This window comes from Hypomesus nipponensis, chromosome 24, assembly GCF_054491055.1.
Source record: "Hypomesus nipponensis isolate SF chromosome 24, ASM5449105v1, whole genome shotgun sequence".
Taxonomy (NCBI): domain Eukaryota; kingdom Metazoa; phylum Chordata; class Actinopteri; order Osmeriformes; family Osmeridae; genus Hypomesus; species Hypomesus nipponensis.
The window spans coordinates 11,429,487-11,451,068 of NC_140384.1; the positions used below are offsets into that span (position 1 = coordinate 11,429,487).

Consider the following 21,582-nt stretch of genomic DNA (forward strand, 5'->3'; position numbering starts at 1 on the left):
CCTCTCCTCCTCCCCTCCACCTCCTCCTCTCCTCCTCCCCTCCACCTCCTCCTCTCCTCCACCTCCTCCTCTCCTCCTCCCCTCCACCTCCTCCTCTCCTCCTCCCCTCCACCTCCTCCTCCCCTCCACCTCTTCCTCTCCTCTTCCCCTCCACCTCCTCCTCTCCACCTCCCCTCCACCTCCTCCTCCCCTCCACCTCCTCCTCTCCTCCACCTCCTCCTCTCCTCCTCCCCTCCACCTCTTCCTCTCCTCGGGGATGTCCAGTGAGTCTGATCATACTGGGTTGGTGGTGAAGACTGAGTCCCTCTGGTCCACGTGGGTGCCTGTGAAGAGGAGGAGAGGTTGTGAGTGATGAGGATGGGTGTTTTCTAATGGAACCCAGATGAAGGCAGAAGGGAGGAAGCCGGAGTGAGAGGAGGTGATGGGCGTCTCCTGTTGTGGACCAGTCCTGACACAGGCATGACCGTTACAACCATACACACACACAGGCAGCACACACATGCAACACACACATGCAGCACACACACGCAGCATACACACATGCAACACATTCATGCAACACAACACAGGCAACACATGGTGGAACATACAAATGAAAAGGTAGATGTACAAATCTGACAAGACAACATTATTGACACACACACACACACACCTGCACAAACATGTGCATTCACACACACACTCATACATATCCCCCTCCCCAGAAACCACAAGCCATATGGACACTTCTTCTGATGATCAAAGCTGTGATGCAGTTCTATCACCAGTAAATAATGCCAGATTTGCGGCAGACATTGGGAAATGTCTGAAGTGGATTCTTCCTTTTGGATGTTCTCCAGGTGGTTCTGCTGAGCTGCCGAGAAAACATGGTTCAGCACAGACCAGAAAACAGACCAGAAAACAGACCAGGAAACAGACCAGGAAACAGACCAGAAAACAGACCAGAAAACAGACCAGAAAACAGACCAGAAAACAGACCAGGAAACAGACCAGGAAACAGACCAGAAAACAGACCAGAAAACAGACCGGAAAACAGACCGGAAAACAGACCAGAAAACAGACCAGAAAACAGACCAGAAAACAGACCAGGAAAACAGACCAGAGACTCCCCACACACACTGGCCTTAGGACAGATTACACTTGTTCTCCACTCATGTAGGCGATAATGTACTTCTGAAAGCACCACACCACCATTCTCAGCCAGTACTTGTCTGCTATAGAGCTAACTAACCTAGCTTACCTGCTGTGTGTGTGTTGCTACTGGACTGGTGGGACTGGCTGGACCTGCTCACAAGCCCATCCAATATACAGTACCAGTCAAAAGTTACTAGAGGTACTCTACATGTATTTATATTTTTTATAAAACGACTCAATATTGTTGTAAAACAGTATGACATGGAGGGCTGGGGTATCATTAGGGTACTCATTGGAGCCAACAATCTGTAATTTATTTAAACCAATAAAGATAATTTTGTACCTTAGCGCGTGTGTGACGGGTGTTGTGATTGGCCAGCTGAAATCTTACCCCAGAGCGCCAAATTGAAACGCCGCTGCTTTACTAGCTAATGTTACTGTAACTTAAAAACAAATAGCCCGGTTTTGGTGACCAACAAAGTTAACCCAGCAGTAACATCGGCAAAACAAATGTTATTTGCTAAAAACCAAGATTGGTGGAGCAGGTGACTAATTCGGCTGCAACTGTTTGAGTCAATTAACACCGGGGAGAGGAGCCACGAAATGACCACCTTCAAACACCACAGGCCGGCCTTCGCAGCTAGCTAATGGCGTCGACTGACACAGAAAGCAGCTCAGGGCTAGCTAGCTCTCCTGAAGTCTCTTCAACAAGTAATTTGATCAATACTAGACTGAGAGCCTACATATCAACACATCGTCTGAACATCTTCGCCTTTTGAACGGGAACTGTCAGACTTATTGAACTGTGGTAAAATAATATATTTTCAACGGTAAGCCTCGACGTCTCCGCCTCGCGCAGTGGCCTGGTATGACAAGCCCGGGAAGACATCCAAGGTAGGCCTGATACCGTTTATTTGTGCCTTGTCAAATATAGCGACTTTTTACGACAGTGGAAATGTCGGCTTTTGTTGTTGAGCAGCCGCAAAATAGCAAATTGTATTGTAGTCTGTGTTGTCATAGAAAGTCAAACCTTCCCCCGAAAGCGGAGTTGGGTGTGGATGAGGGCCCCAATTTTGTTTGGATTTACGTCATCACGTAACTAATCTAGTGTTATTTAGCAATTTTTTTGAAAACCAATAGCGACTTCAAGTGAGATTATTTCGGCAACACGGGGCTATTTGGCTGTGCAAGACAGATTTGTTGTAAAATGTAATTTAATGTAAATACTATCGAGCAAGCAAGTTATGGAATGCATTGAGTGACCCAGCTACCTTTTATACAAGCGCAGCTGCTTTTTCTATTCTGGCTTCACTATCAGTGTGTCTGAGAGAGGCTGTGCGTGTGTGACAAATAGAGCACCTACTAAACTGACACTTCATTGACTCAAACATGACCTTGCTAACTGCCGCTCTGGAGAGTTTAGGCTGATCAGACCAGAAGAGCTGCTAGTAAAAGGTTTTACTGTTACTGGTTACTGTACTGTTACACTGATCCAGCACTGGTGCTGAGGAGATGAGAATTGAATAATAATAATAATTCGTTTTTTTATAGCGCTTTTCTAATACTCAAAGTCGCTTTACATGTATGAGGACAAGCAAAACAAGACAACAGTAAAATATAAAGATAAAGGATTGAACAAAACAGACAAACAGAATATTATGAAGAAAACTATAGGTCTAGTAGGGGAGGTGAGGGAGCAGAATAGTTTACAAGGATAATGGGAACTTGATTAACACTTGACCTTTAATTAGCATATTAATATTTACGATGACATACTATTGTTCTTTTTAACGGATTTCTGTCTTCGTCTCTCTAAAATTAATACCATCTAGATTTAAATATTTATCCTTGAAATGAGTTTATGGAAAGTGAGAATGAGAAAACGTATTTCTCATTTTGGTGCAATAAGACGTTGCCATAATATTGTTCTGTGCATACTTGTGCATTTCGAACTCAGCATGAGATTGCTATGTGGATACTATGACATTTAATTAATGTCAACTGATGAAGACATCCAAACTGACATCACCAGACTGAGGGATGTTGGTGAAGTCTGTGTGTGTGTGTGTGTGTGTGTGTGTGTGTGTGTGTGTGTGTGTGTGTGTGTAATGGAGGCTATGAACCTGTGTACAGTGACAGACAACATGTGCATTAACACAAGGTTGTGTGTACAGCAGAGAGAGAGAGATAGACCCTAGCAGACGCACACAGGGAGGCCAGGAAACTGACCCTGGTCTTTCTGTCGTCGAAGACCACTTTTATTATAATGTATTATAGGTGATTACTCTGCACCTTAATCAGATGGTAATACTAACCCTGAATGAATAATAACATACTCTTTCAGCATCCTTCTCATGGGTAAATGGGATGGTGATTTTGACTAGTCTCACGGTGCTTTGCATCGCCGCACTCCGATGCTGTCAGAGCATTCTGGAGGCGGAGATGAAAGATGGTGTTTCAGAGTCGACATTAAGCTCTTGAGGCCCTGAAGATTCTGGGTTTATTGGTCTTTTATTGTGTGTGTGGCGGCAGGTGTGTCCTGAGCAGGGGGGTGATACAGCAGGTAAAACGGAGGAGGGTGTGAGGTGAACAGATTTATCTGTAGTGAAGGGCAATATATTCAGCCCCTGGCAGAAAGCCTTTTATATGGGGACCTGCTTTGAGTTGCTGTCAGGCTCCCATAAATGTACATGGTATTCTGTGCATAACCAGAACCTTGCCCCAGGAGTAGGGTTACCTAACCCTAACCCCCTGGAGTAACGCCATGAATTCGGCCGAATCTTAACCAGTGGATTTGGTTTCGGCCGAACTCCAAAAATCTGGATTCGGTGCATCCCTAGAGCTTTCTACCAGGATCTGCTGATCACATGCTCCTGAGAAAACCAGGATATATACGGTCGCTTTATTGGTGGGTTTTGCCATTCCCACGTGTTTCTCTAATAAATTCTGAACACAGTGAGAGCAAAGTTAACTCTCTGGGCCGATGTAAACTCAACACGTTTGTTGTCTATCTCGTACTGGTTCTTCACCAGGATGGAAATGGGGTTAGGGTTACTGCAGATGGAAAATATTCACTGGCAGCCGGGAGCACCCAGAGGAGCAGTCAGATGAAGTGTCTTCTCATATGTTTTATGAATACCCCTAGAAGGAGGAACTGTCTGGGTTATTTTACTCCCTCTGCTGTTATCTTCAGAGAGAGAGAGAGACACTTATATCTATTTTTGAACCATTACAACACAGTTTCTGGTTTTTATTCAAACAGATTTGTCTTTTTTTTTGCCCTTCTGAAATCAAACTCATTTGGTGTAAATTTGGCCCACCCACTCAAACATAGTAGGTCTGCACATCAACAAACGGGTGTCACACAGCGTCACACATTTGTCACACAATGTGTTGGTTTTAACATCATCGTAATCAACTCCCATCCATTCCTACCCAGCTTCCACTAGGCATCTCCTGGCTTAGTGGAGGCACGTGGGTGGGGGGTGGGGGGGGGGGGTCGGGGTGAGAAGAGAAGCCACGCACATCCTGTGTGTGTGTGTGTGTGTGTGTGTGTGTGTGAGGGGGAGCTAATAGCCTTGTCCATCATGGGGGTTGGACTGAAGACCGCTGTGCGTCAGTTGGGGTCAGAAACCGTGCCCTCCTGAATTAGAAGACAACAGAGTGGGAGATATCAGCCGTTCCTGCAGAGACCCACCCCCTTCTTGCCCTCCCCGCTACCCCCCCCCCTGCAGTGTGCCCTCCTGCGGTGTGTCTCCATGGTGTCACTGCGAGAATGCGGTGGAGGGATTATCTGCTGTGATGTCGACACAAAGGAATGCATTCCTGTGCCCCCAAGTGTGGCCCGCTGTTGTTGAAAACCATTCCTCTGCTGGGTTTCCTTTGTTTAGAGGAGCTTGGTGTTCCTAGAAAGCTGAAGTGGCGTTGGGAGTTAGGGGGACACCATTGGATCATTTATCTGCCTGGGACTCATTGTCATGCTTTATTGGACAGTTTTTAAGTGAAGTGTGACAGGAAAGGCTGGGAGAGAGAGAGAGAGAGAGAGAGAGAGAGAGAGAGAGAGAGAGAGATAGAGAGAGAGAGAGAGAGAGAGAGAGAGAGAGAGAGAGGGAGAGAGAGAGCAGAGAGAGAGAGAGAGAGAGAGAGAGAGAGAGAGAGAGAGAGAGAGAGAGAGAGAAAGGGAAAGCATGCAGTAAAGGGCCCAGGCCGGATTTGAACGCAGGCCGCTGCATGTGTTCCTCTCTCTCTTTCTCTCTCTCTCTCTCTCTCTCCCTGCCTTTCTTGTGACACTACACTTAAGAATTACTTGCTCGCGTTCTGTACTCCTTACGTAAACCTCTTATTAACAGTGGCCCCATGTGGCCAAGTCAAGACCAGGTGTGTCGTCTGGCAGGTGGGAGATGAGACTGAGGAACTAAACGATCCACCTGCTGCTCCTGTCCCCTGCTTGATCCTGTCAGCATCACACCTGCGCCGCGTCAGACGAGCTTTTCACACACACAGGAACAGGATGTGCTGTGGTGACCTGGAGGAAGGACAGTGGCAGCTGTGAGGAGCAATCCTGACATCATGTCTCAAATCTCAGGTTATAGACGTTCAAGGTCCGTTTCCAGATAAATATCTATTTATAAAAATCATGAGAGGGAGGGGACGATGTCACCCTGAGTCTGGGGGGGGGGGGGGGACCTCAAACCTCAGCCAGCCAGTGTTGAGGACAGAAGGAGAGCAGGTCTAATTAGAGGGGATGATGACCATGATCTCCAGGCGTGTCGGAAACAGCCACTTCACACACCATCGTCTCTCTTACTCTAGCTAATGAACTTTGTCTCCAGATTAAACTGACACAAAGGGGGAAGTTTCTTACCCATGAAAGCACCGGCGCTCATGAAGGTTGTGACCTTTTCTCTGCTGGCTGTGTTATTGAACACAAGGAGAGCGTCTCTTCGCTGAACCAATAGCCTTGGGGGAGGTGGGTTGAGAGTGAGGGGGTGAGTGTGAGGGCAAGGGGGTGTGAGGGCGAGGGTGACGGTGAGAGGGTGACGGTGAGAGGGTGACAGTGAGAGGGTGACAGTGAGAGGGTGAGGGTTGATGCTGGCAGTCATATGGTGTGACAGAACAGGAAGCATGCCGTCGTCACGGGCGATAAAAAGAGTAATTGTGCGTTTAATGTCTCCCTGTTCTCACTTAGCCCCATCTATCTTCCTGACACAACGAGGGGGGCCGTCAGAGAGACCCTGCCCGGGGCTCAGCCAGCACTGAGACCATCTCAATCACAACCACAGGAAATTAAACGGCTGAGGAGGTTTCAGTATTACATCTACATTTAGTCATTTAGCAGACGCTCTTATCCAGAGCGACTTACAGTAAGTATAAGTATAAACCACTGATGTCACATGGAGCTGACATGAGAGAAAACGTCTCATTGGTGATTACAGTGACTGTCTCCAGGTAGCGTGAGTGTGGGTTGGGGTGTTTAGGGGATGGTCCTGAACAGAGCCTGGAGAACGAGGAAGGAGGCCTTGTGATCTCACTTCCTGTTCCCTTCACCCTCGGGGGAGGAAGGAGTCTTCAGACTGATTAGCATAACAGTGTGAAGGAGAGGATCCTGGGGTCACAGACCTCTGGACGGTTTCCTAAGCTGCTCTTAAAGATTGCTGTGCTACTCCGACACCATTGTTATAGAGAGTTTGACAAAAGGGCCAAGCTTTTGGACTGGCGGTTGGAGTGCAAACGATCATGCTGTTATTTTTATGAAATAAAACTAAGAGTTTATGGCTCATGGGAGAGAAGAAACTTTCCAAACCAGGATTCCATGATATAACAAAGGGCTCACAGAGATCCTGCTGTAACTAGCACCCTGTAAATTGATTCATCATGGAAACAGACTTGTTTTTTCCAGACCTTGTTCCATTTTCCTCAGTATGTTACATCCCACACGTCTGCCGTAATCAACAGCAGAACCCCTGGCAGACGCAGGGAGCTGGAGCTCCATAGGACACACATGGTACCTGATCGCAGTCCTCCTACCCTACTGCTGAACACAGCTGCTGAACACAGCTGCTGAACACAGCTGCTGAACACAGCTGCTGAACACAGCTGCTGAACACAGCTGCTGAACACAGCTGCTGAACACAGCTGCTGAACACAGCTGCTGAACACAGCTGCTGAACACAGCTGCTGAACACAGCTGCTGAACACAGCTGCTGAACACAGCTGCTGGGATGTGTGGCAGAGGAAGACCACCAGGCTTGTGCACTGGGCTGCACCAGGGCAGACAGCTGTACAGTCAGGGCTGTGTCCCAGGGCAGACAGCTGTACGGTCAGGGCTGTGTCCCAGGGCAGAAAGCTGTACAGTCAGGGCTGTGTCCCAGGGCAGACAGCTGTACAGTCAGGGCTGTGTCCCAGGGCAGACAGCTGTACAGTCAGGGCTGTGTCCCAGGGCAGACAGCTGTACAGTCAGGGCCGTGTCCCAGGATTTACAGCTGTACAGTCAGGGCTGCACCAGGGCAGACAGCTGTACGGTCAGGGCTGCACCAGGGCAGACAGCTGTACGGTCAGGGCTGTGTCCCGGGGCAGACAGCTGGGGTTGGTGTGGCCAGGACAGGCCTGGGACTGTTGTACAGGCGAACAAAACGTTATTTTCTCTAACACAAAAAGGAAAAACAGTCAGAGGCAGACTTGAGGGTAGTCTACTAGAGGCAGACTTGAGGGCAGTCTACTGGAGGCAGACTTGAGGGCAGTCTTCTAGATGCAGACTTGAGGGCAGTCTACTAGAGGCAGACTTAAAGGCAGTCTACTAGAGGCAGACTTGAGGGTAGTCTACTAGAGGCAGACTTGAGGGTAGTCTACTAGAGGCAGACTTGAGGGCAGTCTACTAGAGGCAGACTTGAGGGTAGTCTACTAGAGGCAGACTTGAGGGCAGTCTACTAGAGGCAGACTTGAGGGTAGTCTACTAGAGGCAGACTTGAGGGCAGTCTTCTAGAGGCAGATTTGAAGGCAGTCTACTAGAGGCAGACTGGGGTACTGGAGGGCCTGAAGTATGTCTAACTGGGGACGCAGTATGTAGATGTACTGATCTCTCGTGACTTATTTACATGAGCTTACATAACTACATGGATGACTATTTAAACACCCTGAAGGGGCTGAAAGGTTGTCTGTGGTGCTTGAATCTCTCCGGTCAGCTGACCCAAGGAAGCAGCTCTGAGAGGCAAGATATCTGATGATTCAGAAAGAGGCACTGCAAACGAAGCAACATCAATTAGCACAAAGGCAGCTAACGCCATCCTGAAAAAAAAAGTATTTTGGTTGCTTTAAAACGGGTCCGATCCTCATTTTTTCCCAGGGTGCTTTGCCTCTCCCAGGTCTAGGGGAAGTTCCTGAATGGGGGGGGGGGGGGGTGACCTCAGGTCTGACCTCTGGTCTGAGCTGGGGTCAAGGGTCAAATCCTCACCCTACCCCTGAGAAATCACAAAGCACCAAGATGACCAGCAGCCGTGGGACCAGAGCAAGGAGACAACACAAACAATATGCTGAACGCTCACACACAGGGACGCAGCACTCTCTAGGAGTGTTGGGTTGAGCATCTGTACCTGGACTTTGACAGTCTACGTTTGATGGTTCTGGGAAATCATGAGATAAGTAGCTTCTCACATCTGAGTAAACAGATTTCTGGCTCTTACTCTTTAAGGGTTGCAGATGTGCAGTCTTACAGACCCATGGTGCTCGGTGGAAATTCTGACAAAGTATTGCTTGATTTTGTCTGCTAGTGGTTAAGTCCTGAAAATCATTTTAGAGAAAAACTGTGATGAATGAATTCAGATATGGAGTCACTGTAATCTTCTTGCATTCTGCTTAAATCAAAACAATGGAATTCCTTTGTGCCATCACTCAATTTTTAAATGTGTTCATTTTAGACTGTTTTCATTCACTGTCAAATCCGCACCACTACTGAAACACTTTGCCAACACAAACCCTAACTATCAACAGAGTCTTATCACATTTAGATAATCACAGCCAACATATTTCTCTGGTACATGCAGCTCCCTGGAAGTGAAGGAAATTTCACATCTGTCTCCTCAGGAAACAGTCACGACTGGTCTCAGGGTTTGGGGACGTGTGCTATAGGCTGATAAGACAGTTGTTGGGTGATGAGCAGAGATAAAAGCACGGGAACCTGTGATTCTCATGAACCTGATACCGAGAGCTGAGATACGGAGATAAGCCGTCTCCCACACCCTCCTCTCCAGCCTGCATTCAAACCTTTGTTATTGACAGATGCTTGTGAGGCGAAAGAGATTAGGGATGAATTGACAGCTCATGTTGGAGTCTTGAATAGATCGAGTCACACCCCTCACACACTGGAGGAACGCATGCAGAAGGCCACTGACACGGACACATATCTACACACACACGAACACAATTCACCTCCTTCCACCTCCACCTACTTCCTCAGAAGAGACTGGGTGTGATTTCAGTCCTGAGTCAGTCGTCTTCTGATTGTTATTTCTCACGATGTCTCCTCTCCAAACCCAGCGCTGTTCTCATACCCTGCCAGAGAGAGAGAGGGGGAGAGAGGAGGGAGAGGGGGAGGGGGATAGGGAGAGGGGGTTCTGGGCTCAGGAGCACTGTCCTGATATGGCCCTTTGTACATATTCTACTGTCAGATATTTTTTTTCCCCTAAATTAGATAACATAATAATAATAATAATAATGAATTCAGTTCGCAGACCCTTTGATCCCGAGATGGTCATCCTGATGGGTTCCAACTTGAGAGAGCAGAGTACCGAGCCCTGGCCCCTCCCTGGGGTGTGTTTCTGGGAGCTTGTTAGCATTCCTCACTGGCAGGAAACTCCACTTCCTGTGCAGATTCATTGGTCCAGACAGCAAGCATCCCTGTGGGGGTTTAGAAAGGACGTTATGAGTAAACCATGTGGTCTGGGCAGAACCAGAGGACCACTGCTACACACTGCTGTCCCCTGTTGAAGCTCCACTGCTACACACTGCTGTCCCCTGTTGAAGCTCCACCCTGCAGCACTGCTGTCCCCTGTTAAAGCTCCACTGCTACACACTGCTGTCCCCTGTTGAAGCTCCACCCTGCAGCACTGCTGTCCCCTGTTAAAGCTCCACTGCTACACACTGCTGTCCCCTGTTAAAGCTCCACTGCTACACACTGCTGTCCCCTGTTGAAGCTCCACCCTGCAGCACTGTGGGTTGGTAACCAACACACAGATTAACAGATTTGGACACAGATTAAGATCAATCTAGACAAAGGCTTGGCGGTATGGCCTAAAATGTATATCATGCCTTTCATCATGACTGTTGCAGTGCTTTGCCAGTGAAGAATAGCTGATCACCGTCTTCCCCAGCCATCCACTCTTCATCACGCCGTCACAACTCCTCAGAGGTATTCCTGACTGGTACAGTGTGTGTTCCTGACTGGTACAGTGTGTGTTCCTGACTGGTACAGTGTGTGTTCCTGACTGGTACAGTGTGTGTTCCTGACTGGTACAGTGTGTGTTCCTGACTGGTACAACTCCTCAGAGGTATTCCTGACTGGTACAGTGTGGTCATCCTTCAGGGGAGATGTGAAATGTTTACATAACATCTTGAGCCAGACTCTTACTCATTTGTGCGTTGGCATTTATGATAATGTCAACTGCACTTCTGGACTATATTGTGTTTGTGCATGTCACCCTCAAGTAATCTCTCATGAAGGCTCTCTTCTTAATTCATCCTTTCAGAGATGAAGACAAGGGTGAATGCTGTGTCCTTCAGAGCACTTCCTGTCTGCTGTGTCCTTCAGAGCACTTCCTGTCTGCTGTGTCCTTCAGAGCACTTCCTGTCTGCTGTGTCCTTTAGCTCAGAGCACTTCCTGTGTCTGCTCCTCTCTCACATTACTCGTATTGTTTGTGTCTGAGTCAGACACTTAATCCACATGGGAAACTATCCCAGATGAGATCAGGTGTGCGATGATGCAGCATGTGTGTTGTGTTCTTTTTAGTTGTCATCATCATTTGGGTGTTTTGAGTATCTGGTGCTATGTGTGTGTGTGTGTGTGAACCCTCTGGAACAAGGTGAACTGGTATTTCTACCTGATTCAGATACTTCCAGAACCTGTCAGAATGTAGCTGTTTGTATTAACTATGGTATGTGATGACGCCTGTACATGACTATGGGACATTGAAGGAGGAACCAAAACCATTAAAAAAACTATTACAAATAAATGTATTTTGTGTTCAATCGAGTTGACACATCAGTAAGCCATGCAGCCATTCAGTGTGTTTGAGGTGTGTAACTATTTAAACTCACGCTCCCCTTCACGGTTCCACAAATAACCAAGAACACATTAAACTCAGCTTTTACATTGAAGAGGAAAAACTCTTATTTTTAATATGAATTTCACACTGTGAAAAAAAATACACACAAAATTGAGACTTCTGTCTGACAAAATGGAATGTATGCAAACATAATACGTCCTGTCTCCTGTACCATGTTTCACTTCCTGATAGCACATCCTTATGCAGTCAAGAAAATATCTTAATATCAATAACATCCGTATGCAGTCAAGTGATACGTAACTATACATCAGGGTGCGTCACGATGCCACCAGAATATCAAGAACACCAACCCAGCTCTGAACAAACGCCAACAAATGTTTTTTGTAAAACACAAATAAAACAAAGTCCCTAAACAAATAGAAAATGAAATGGAAACGTCTGTTTAAGCAAAATGATTAGAGTTTCCACTGTGTATTACACTGTTACACAGGAAGGAGTGTACTAGTGATTCACTCTGCAGTAGCGCTTAGAAGACACGCATTCAAACTATAACACAAATTACAAGACTAGCAAGACGATTCCTGTCAAGCCAAATAGAGAAACAAAACAGTTCTTCTTTGATAAGTTGCAAAATGTTACATATTTAACCATCAACAACACTCAGGTGTCTACATTTGTGATTTGTATACCTGAACACAGATTGGAATTGATCAACTCTCAAGGTTTTTATAGATATTGTTTATAGAGGTTCTATATATATATATATATATATATATATATATAAGACATGTAATTTATTTAGGAAACTCGGTTAATCTACCTATAGTCATTCTGTAATAATCAATCATGAGAATGAGAAATCCCATAGACCTCAGTTCCCGTGGTAACAAGAGAACAAAGAGAAGTAGTCCTTGAAAATTTTCTGAAAACAGATCTTCTGTTCCTCCAGGCCTTACATAGAATTTGGCAAATCCTCAATATTAACATGCTGAGGTACATGTTGCTGGGTCATAAGCAAATGTGCAAACAATTTCAAGTAACAACACAAAAACCAAGTTAACTAATGTGTAAAACAACACAAGCAGCCAGAAGAAGGGAAACTACATTCTGTTAAAGACAAAACATTCTTTCAAAAACATTCAGTTGCAGAGTTGTGTGTCTGAAACTTGTCTTCTTGAGTTCCTGGTCTGTAGGCTGGTCTCTGGCTGGTCTCTGGCTGGTCTCTGGCTGGTCTCTGGCTGGTCTCTGGCTGGTCTCTGGCTGGTCTCTGGCTGGTCTCTGGCTGGTCTCTAGGCTGGTCTCTAGGCTGGTCTCTGGCTGGTCTGTAGGCTGGTCTCTGGCTGGTCTGTAGGCTGGTCTCTGGCTGGTCTGTAGGCTGGTCTCTGGCTGGTCTGTAGGCTGGTCTCTGGCTGGTCTCTGGCTGGTCTCTAGGCTGGTCTGTAGGCTGGTCTCTGGCTGGTCTGTAGGCTGGTCTGTAGGCTGGTCTCTGGCTGGTCTCTGGCTGGTCTCTGGCTGGTCTGTAGGCTGGTCTCTGGCTGGTCTCTGGCTGGTCTGTAGGCTGGTCTCTGGCTGGTCTCTGGCTGGTCTCTGGCTGGTCTGTAGGCTGGTCTCTGGCTGGTCTCTGGCTGGTCTGTAGGCTGGTCTGTAGGCTGGTCTCTGGCTGGTCTCTAGGCTGGTCTCTGGCTGGTCTCTGGCTGGTCTCTGGCTGGTCTGTAGGCTGGTCTCTGGCTGGTCTCTAGGCTGGTCTCTGGCTGGTCTCTGGCTGGTCTCTGGCTGGTCTCTGGCTGGTCTCTGGCTGGTCTCTGGCTGGTCTGTAGGCTGGTCTCTGGCTGGTCTCTGGCTGGTCTCTGGCTGGTCTCTGGCTGGTCTCAGGCTGGTCTCTGGCTGGTCTGTAGGCTGGTCTGTAGGCTGGTCTCTGGCTGGTCTGTAGGCTGGTCTCTGGCTGGTCTCTGGCTGGTCTGTAGGCTGGTCTCTGGCTGGTCTCTGGCTGGTCTGTAGGCTGGTCTGTAGGCTGGTCTGTAGGCTGGTCTCTGGCTGGTCTGTAGGCTGGTCTGTAGGCTGGTCTCAGGCTGGTCTCTGGCTGGTCTCAGGCTGGTCTCAGGCTGGTCTGTAGGCTGGTCTCTGGCTGGTCTCTGGCTGGTCTCTGGCTGGTCTGTAGGCTGGTCTCTGGCTGGTCTCTAGGCTGGTCTGTAGGCTGGTCTCTAGGCTGGTCTCTGGCTGGTCTCTGGCTGGTCTCTAGGCTGGTCTGTAGGCTGGTCTCTGGCTGGTCTCTGGCTGGTCTCTGGCTGGTCTCTGGCTGGTCTGTAGGCTGGTCTCTGGCTGGTCTCTGGCTGCTCTCTAGGCTGGTCTGTAGGCTGGTCTGTAGGCTGGTCTGTAGGCTGGTCTCTGGCTGGTCTGTAGGCTGGTCTCTGGCTGGTCTCTGGCTGGTCTGTAGGCTGGTCTCTGGCTGGTCTGTAGGCTGGTCTCTGGCTGGTCTCTGGCTGGTCTCTGGCTGGTCTCTAGGCTGGTCTCTGGCTGGTCTGTAGGCTGGTCTCTAGGCTGGTCTCTGGCTGGTCTCTGGCTGGTCTCTGGCTGGTCTCTAGGCTGGTCTCTGGCTGGTCTGTAGGCTGGTCTGTAGGCTGGTCTCTGGCTGGTCTCTGGCTGGTCTCTGGCTGGTCTCTGGCTGGTCTGTAGGCTGGTCTCTGGCTGGTCTCTAGGCTGGTCTGTAGGCTGGTCTGTAGGCTGGTCTGTAGGCTGGTCTCTGGCTGGTCTCTGGCTGGTCTCTGGCTGGTCTCTGGCTGGTCTGTAGGCTGGTCTCTGGCTGGTCTCTGGCTGGTCTGTAGGCTGGTCTGTAGGCTGGTCTCTGGCTGGTCTCTGGCTGGTCTGTAGGCTGGTCTCTGGCTGGTCTCTGGCTGGTCTCTGGCTGGTCTCTGGCTGGTCTCTGGCTGGTCTGTAGGCTGGTCTGTAGGCTGGTCTCTGGCTGGTCTCTGGCTGGTCTCTGGCTGGTCTCTGGCTGGTCTCTGGCTGGTCTCTGGCTGGTCTGTAGGCTGGTCTCTGGCTGGTCTCTGGCTGGTCTCTGGCTGGTCTGTAGGCTGGTCTCTGGCTGGTCTCTGGCTGGTCTCTGGCTGGTCTGTAGGCTGGTCTCTGGCTGGTCTCTGGCTGGTCTCTGGCTGGTCTCTGGCTGGTCTCTGGCTGGTCTCTGGCTGGTCTGTAGGCTGGTCTCTGGCTGGTCTCTGGCTGGTCTCTAGGCTGGTCTCTGGCTGCTCTCTAGGCTGGTCTCTGGCTGGTCTCTAGGCTGGTCTCTGGCTGGTCTCTGGCTGGTCTGTAGGCTGGTCTCTGGCTGGTCTGTAGGCTGGTCTGTAGGCTGGTCTCTGGCTGCTCTCTAGGCTGGTCTCTGGCTGGTCTCTAGGCTGGTCTCTGTTCTGTTCTGTTCCGATGAGCTTCCCCAGACTTGGTCCTGCTCTTAGGCAGAATGAGGATCTCGCTAGTGTTCACATGTGTGTAACAGGCGTAGTTGCGTTGCTCCTCAGTTCACTTCCTCACAGCGTTTACTGGTATTCAAACTCGGGCTTTCGCCAGCTACGCCAATGAAAATATAGCTTTTCGCTGGAGAGGGAGGACAGTATTTATACTTGAGGTGTGAGTTTAACCAATTTACATTGGTGACACGTGTTTATGGTATAAGTTCACAGTAAGGAAACGTTCAATAACTGCAAGACCCTTGGATCAATGAACTGTTGACAGGTCTCACTCACACACTCACACTGAAGCCGGTCTCCTCCCTGAGACTAGTCTGGTTACTGGTGACTGATCAGGATGATGACCCAGAGCACAACACATCCAGTCAAACACATTCCTCATTTTAGCCACTTACTACTAGTAAGTGGCTAAAACCAACCTTGGTCCACTGGTAACTTACTAACACGCTTCCTCATTCAGTTACGGGCTGAAACAGCCCCATAAATTAACCCTTTGTTTCTAGACGCCTAACATAGCACTACTGCCACTGATAAAGTAAGGAATGATGGGATCAGTCTCAAACTAAAAGAGTTTCATCCTTTATGTAAACCTGACATGATCTCACTCCTCACTGACTCCGGTCCTGCGTGTTGAGCTGTGCTCTCCACCTGCTCCTCCTGCTCCCCCACCTGCTTCTCCTTCACCTCCCCCACCTGCTCCTCCTGCTCCCCCACCTGCTTCTCCTTCACCTCCCCCACCTGCTCCTCCTGCTCCCCCACCTGCTTCTCCTTCACCTCCCCCTCCTGCTCCTCCTGCTCCCCCACCTGCTTCTCCTTCACCTCCCCCTCCTGCTCCTCCTGCTCCCCCACCTGCTTCTCCTTCACCTCCCCCTCCTGCTCCTCCTGCTCCCCCTCCTGCTCCTCCTGCTCCCCCTCCTGCTCCTCCTGCTCCTCCTGCTCCTTCTCTTTTCTTCTCTTGGGAGGCCTGAGGAGAGATGGACAAAGCAGAAAAGGTCACGCAAACATGACAAATCCCAGCACGTTTCTAATGCTCTCCAACGTTAATTCTTCCATCTTCTAATCTTTAGCCATCTACAATAGTCTATTCAGTTCCAATACTAACCCCATTAAAAATAGTTGTGAATGCTAATTTTTGGTGTTTCATTACAAATTTCCCCCCAAAAACTACTGTTAATTTGTTCTTTACAAAAAAAGCACATTATCCTGAACTCTGAAAGCTCTGGTCTACCACTGAAAAGGAGTTAAACAACAAGCAGAGAAAGAGTCAAGAGCTTTTTAGGCAGTGGCAGATTGAGTGACCATGATAGAGTGAATATAGGAAGTGAGTGAACAGGAGTTGGCAAATAGAGAAAGGCACAGAGACACACAGATAGAGAGAGACAGAGAGGTACAGAGACATGCAGATAGAGAGAGACAGAGAGGTACAGAGACATGCAGATAGAGAGAGACAGAGAGGTACAGAGACATGCAGATAGAGAGAGACAGAGAGGTACAGAGACATGCAGATAGAGAGAGACAGAGAGGTACAGAGACATGCAGATAAAGAGAGAGACAGAGAGGTACAGAGACATGCAGATAAAGAGAGAGACAGAGAGGTACAGAGACATGCAGATAGAGAGAGAGACAGAGAGGTACAGAGACATGCAGATAAAGAGAGAGACAGAGAGGTACAGAGACATGCAGATAGAGAGAGAGGTACAGAGACATGCAGATAGAGAGAGACAGAGAGGTACAGAGACATGCAGATAAAGAGAGAGACAGAGAGGTACAGAGACATGCAGATAGAGAGAGAGAGAGGTACAGAGACATGCAGATAGAGAGAGACAGAGAGGTACAGAGACATGCAGATAGAGAGAGACAGAGAGGTACAGAGACATGCAGATAAAGAGAGAGACAGAGAGGTACAGAGACATGCAGATAAAGAGAGAGCGAGGCGGACAGGGATACTTAAAGACTTCCCAGATCCTCCCCAGACCAGCTCTCCTGGTTGGAGGGGTAATAAACCTGTTGATGGGGCCCAGTCCAGTGTCTATGGGGCCGTTCTAAACACATTAATAACCCTCTCAATGGGCCCACCGCGGCTGGGATTTACCGCCCAGCATAGGTGGGCAACATTCCAAAGGCCGGCTGGGTCGCTATGGAGTTTCTGTCTCACTCGTCTTTCCTCTGCAGAGTAACAGACTAACACATTATTCCTCCCTTAGTCACATCTCTTCCCCCCACTCTCTCTCTCCCACCCCTCTCTCTCCCTCTCCTACCCCTTCTCACAAGGCTTGGGAAAACCTCTGGACAAAGGACAGCTTCCTGTGTGTAATCTAAATCAGCTTGCTGTCTTGGTGGTGAGTGCTAACAGCCACAGGAAGTTAGCAAGGTCTTTCCTGGTCCTTATGGTGCTCAAGGCAGTTCAGGTCTTTTGTGCTACATCTTTATACAATGATGAGCCATCACATAGCATGAGAAACTCAACCTTGACTTTAAACAAACAAAGTCTGCACTTAGGGCACATTGTCAAGATTTATTTATGCAAGCATCTTACTGGGAAAAAGTTTCACACAAGCAGACTTTCCAATAAACAGCATCTCCTTTAATAAGGAAACGGGGGACCATTAGAGACCAGTGATGGCTGACAAACATGCCACCTCTGTCCTTTATTACTCACCCTAACTCCTCATCAAACAGGACAAAAGCCAGCCTGTCTGGGTGCAAGGCTCGGAGGTAGTGAGGAACGCCTGTCCAGGGAGAGGGAATTCCCAGAGCAAGACCCCCTCTGAGAGCGCGCTCTGCTTTCTGTCAGGGACAGAGCAGTGACCCTCCAACTCTCCTCCTCCCCCTCTCCTCCCTCCCTCTCCCCCTCACACACATGCTGTGTCCTCGTGGAGCTCAGCCCACCCAGGACTCTCACTTCAATAAACAATAAAGGCCGCCGCCAAAGACTTCAAAACGACCCTCCCCCGCCTCCTCTTCCCCAGTTCAGTACCAAAGGGATCTGCAGAACACAAGACACAAACCACCACCTCACCCAGGGAACGCTTATGACCTCTGCTCCCTCCGGTTGGCACTGAGGCTGCAGGCTATGAAAGCTCTCCTACACCATGGTTGAATGGTCATCTGCTATCTGTGTTATTCGCTGTATGTGTTTGATATCTGTCGTAAATACACTCTGTATGCTCAATATGTGCTGTTGGATTCATAGACAGATTTGGAGGTGTTGAGGTGTTAATAGTCTAAACTGCTAGAGTTGCTGGCTGTGTCAGCCCACCTACTCTGAAAAGGTTAGGCCGGTAGATGTTTCCAGGTACTGACGAAGGCGGTGGGGATCAGGGAGTAGGGCACAGTCGTGATGCTGTTCCAAGCGTCCAGTGTTGGGTCGTAGCAGTCCAGGGTCTTACACCGCTGGGTCCCGAAATACCCGCCCACAACAAACAGTTTGTTTCCGGAAGCCACCGCCTGACAGCTCATCCGCTTGGCCGCCACATCTCCAACCTTGGTCCACTGGTAACTATCACTGCTGAATCTGTATGCCGAACACGCAGAATATTCGGTGTCCCCTCCCATGACGAAGATCTGGTTGTTGAGGACGGCGGCAGCGGTGTAGCGCCAGGGCTGCGGGCAGGAGGCCGGGACACTCCAGCGGTTCTGCTGAGGGTCGTAGCACTGCACCTTGGGGAGCTTGTCGTGGGCGACACTGGTGCCACCGAACGCAAACAGCTTGAGCTTCACGCTGACGACGGCTGCGTTGCTAACCCCTTCCCTGAGAGGGGCCACCATGGCCCACTGGTTGCTGACTGGGTCGTACTTCTCCACTTGCTTGAGGGAGACGGAGGGGGAGGCCGGGAGGCAGCCAGTGCCGGCCGTGTGTCCGCCCACCACGTAAAGACAGTTTTTAAGTTCGGCACAACCGTGGCCAAACCGGGCAATCAGCATGGGAGCTGCCTTGGACCACTCCTCGTGGGACGTGTCGTACACCCAGACATCTTTGGAGACCCCATTCTCGGAGCCCCGCCCACCTGTCACGTAGACCTTGCAGCCGATGGCGCAGGCGCTGAACTCCTTCCTGGGGCTCGGCAGGTCGGACTTGGGAATGATCTCCTTCGCCTTCTGGTCCACTAGGTAGAGCTTATCGCACATGAAGGTCTGTCCGCCCAGCAGGAAGAGGGCGTGGCTGGTCTTTCGCGGCCGGGCCAGCGGGCTGGTGACCACGCCCTCGTTCTGCAGGATCCTGAGCTTGCAGCGGATGGCCTCGTCCACCAGCTGCTTGCTCTCGGCCTGGGCGTTGATCAGCTCCTCCGTGGAGACGTTCTCCATGAGGAAGATGGCGGGCAGCAGTGCCAGCCGGACAGCCCTCAGGAGCTCCGGGAGGTGGCAGAGGCGCTGCTCCAGGTCGTAGTTGATCCAGCTGAGGGCGGTTTCATAGACAACCCTCTCGTCGTCCGTCTCCAGCTCCTCGTGCGACAGCAGCTGGACTGCCATGTCTTTCGGCAGCCGCAGGAAGTCTTCCGTCTTGCAGATAGCCGGGAAGTTACCAAGGCACATTCCCCAGGAGAGCTCGGACAACTTAGTGCACTGATGCGCGTCGGCAAGGAGCAGCATCCCCAGACAGTTGGACGGGTGTAGGTTCCTCTCGAGGAACTCTGCACACGCGTCTCGGATGTCCTGGAATTCCAGCATGTCTCCGGCCTCCAGGAGCGACTCGGCATTCTCCTCGTTGATGACGACACGCGAGGAGTAGGCGTAGTCCAGGAGCAGCTCCAGAACCTCGGGGTGGACCGAGTCCCGGAAGTCCACCTCGCTGGCCTGGCTCTCCCGTAGCCCGCCACTGAACATTGCAGCGAAGTAGCGGCTGCAGGCTGCGAGCACGGCGCGGTGGCAGGGGAAGGAGCGAGCGCCGGCATGCAGCAGGACGTCGGTAAACAGCCGCTGCTGCCGCAGGGAGTTGAGGTGCATGAGGACGCTGTCGGCGTAAGAGGACTTGTGGAACAGGAAGATGTTCATGGACGCACTACTGCCTCTCGACTTGCGGTTCTCGTGAGTGCAGACAGACATTTTCATTGAATCCTTAAAACAAAAGTAAAGTAACTATTAAGGTATCTTCTATTTATTTAAGTGTTACAGTGAGCCACATCTGTCACAGTAAAGAGCGTCTATGATCATACAAAACATTGGCATTGGCATTTAGCTATTTGTTAGTTATAATAATAAGAGCGTCTGCCAAATGACCAAATGTAAATAATAACGAACAAGGTTCTGATGATAAAGCAAATACAACAGGTCTGTAATCTATACTTAATCTTCTAGCTATTCATTATCTGGGTGTAACGTTGACATATCAAGACATATTTATAGATGCGGGCAAATGTACTCAAAAAGCGAAAACGGTTGCATCGCTCAAGACGGCATCAAATGCACAATAAAAGTTCGAATGCCGTTACTCTGAGGACGTTATGAAGAGCGTCTGATCATTCGAAACACGGATGGTTTCCTGGATTGTAGCACAAAAAAGTTACAAATATGACATATCAATGTATCAACGTACCTCTTTGTACGACAGCATGGATTCCAATGTTTCTTTTTTTAACTCTCGTGCATGGCAATTCAAGCAAAGCACGATGCTCGAGAACAATTGTTCTCCTCGCCAGTAAAATACAAAGTTAGGTTAATGTTACCTAGACACTCAAAACTGTGTCATACCAATCTTTCTCTCGTCCGCGAAATTTTTCTTCAATCGAAATTCACGAAATATTTATTACGGAGGATGTGAGAAATGTGTTCTATAATCCCAAATAAATCCTGGGCTGGAACGTGGTTGTAAACCCCGTCGTTTGGTTTGTCATATGAGCGCAGTATTCTCTCCTCCAGCCTTTAAAGAGCGTTCAAAAAGTGTTGTGTAGGAGGGGCAAAGTGGGAGGGAGGGAGGGAGAGAGACGGACGGGGGGGGATTCAAAATAGCGCATCATTTCGAGGGATCTTTTGTGCCTTGTCTGTAAATACTTATATTAAATGTTTTGACACTGTTATTACAGTGAACTCAGGGTGAAATGGATTACCCCTTCCGAGTAAATTATTGGACTTGGAAGCCACCTTTATTTTATCAACACTTAATTACATCAAGTACATACCTGCCATGTGTTTATTATTATATTAGAATCTAACTAGTTTGAACTGGTTCATTGTATAACCATGTCCCTATTCACCAGCATTTTAAATGGATTATAGGCAACATGTATTCAATACATTACATAGTTTTAAAGCATAATATTGAAATATACTTTGGTTTTACAAATATCTATTTATTGTAAATATAAAAGGAGCAGATATAAGTAAATCTTATAGTTAATGTGTAACATGGGTAGCAAGGCCGTAGCCATGGAGTCAATATTGGGGGGGGGGGATTTTTATTTATTTATGATCATTCCGGACTGTGTGCGTGGTTGCCTGTCGTAGCGTAGCACATTTATATATCAATATATTGGGGGGGACATTTTGACCAGATTGACCAAGATATTAGGGGGATGTGTGTCCCCAAATATGTTATGATTACGGCCTTGATGGGTAGAATTCATCTTGTTCTGGCACAAATCTCCTCTTGTCCAAGACAGAGGAAGGATGAGTGATTTAAGAGTTTACAGCACCACCTGCTGTTTGAAGGGTCCTTTCTATGTGACAGGGCTTCTCCTTGTCTTGGTCTGTGACCATCTAGTGCTGTTTGAAGGGTC

General features: G+C 49.0%; 1 protein-coding gene and 2 long non-coding RNA genes across 8 annotated transcripts in view; 1 reads left to right on the forward strand and 2 right to left on the reverse strand.

The window, feature by feature from the left end:
• Positions 1 to 231: 231 nt before the first annotated feature.
• Positions 232 to 1,582, reverse strand: LOC146233225 (uncharacterized). Its single transcript, XR_014742193.1, has 3 exons — positions 1,478 to 1,582; positions 1,241 to 1,284; positions 232 to 323 (listed from the first exon to the last, which is right to left on the reverse strand). It is a non-coding gene; the product is annotated as an uncharacterized LOC146233225 (long non-coding RNA).
• Positions 1,583 to 1,887: 305 nt separating this feature from the next.
• The window catches only part of LOC146233226 (uncharacterized), a 42,303-nt gene continuing 22,608 nt past the window's right edge, over positions 1,888 to 21,582 (forward strand). For all 5 annotated transcript variants that reach the window (XR_014742189.1, XR_014742188.1, XR_014742190.1 and 2 more), the window contains exon 1: positions 1,888 to 2,028. This is a non-coding gene — a long non-coding RNA (uncharacterized LOC146233226). The remainder of the gene's footprint in view (positions 2,029 to 21,582) is intronic.
• LOC146233227 (ectoderm-neural cortex protein 1-like) lies at positions 15,757 to 20,739 on the reverse strand. Of its 2 annotated transcripts, none has more exons than XM_084689995.1 (3): positions 20,403 to 20,737; positions 18,133 to 19,924; positions 15,757 to 15,833 (listed from the first exon to the last, which is right to left on the reverse strand). In XM_084689995.1, exons 1-2 carry the CDS (start codon positions 20,418 to 20,420, stop codon positions 18,143 to 18,145), a joined length of 1,800 nt encoding a protein of 599 aa, XP_084546121.1. In that variant the 5' UTR covers positions 20,421 to 20,737; the 3' UTR covers positions 15,757 to 15,833; positions 18,133 to 18,142. The 2 variants fall into 2 exon arrangements, with proteins under 2 accessions (XP_084546121.1, XP_084546122.1); XM_084689996.1 differs by having other exon boundaries at positions 15,787 to 15,833; positions 18,129 to 19,924; positions 20,403 to 20,739.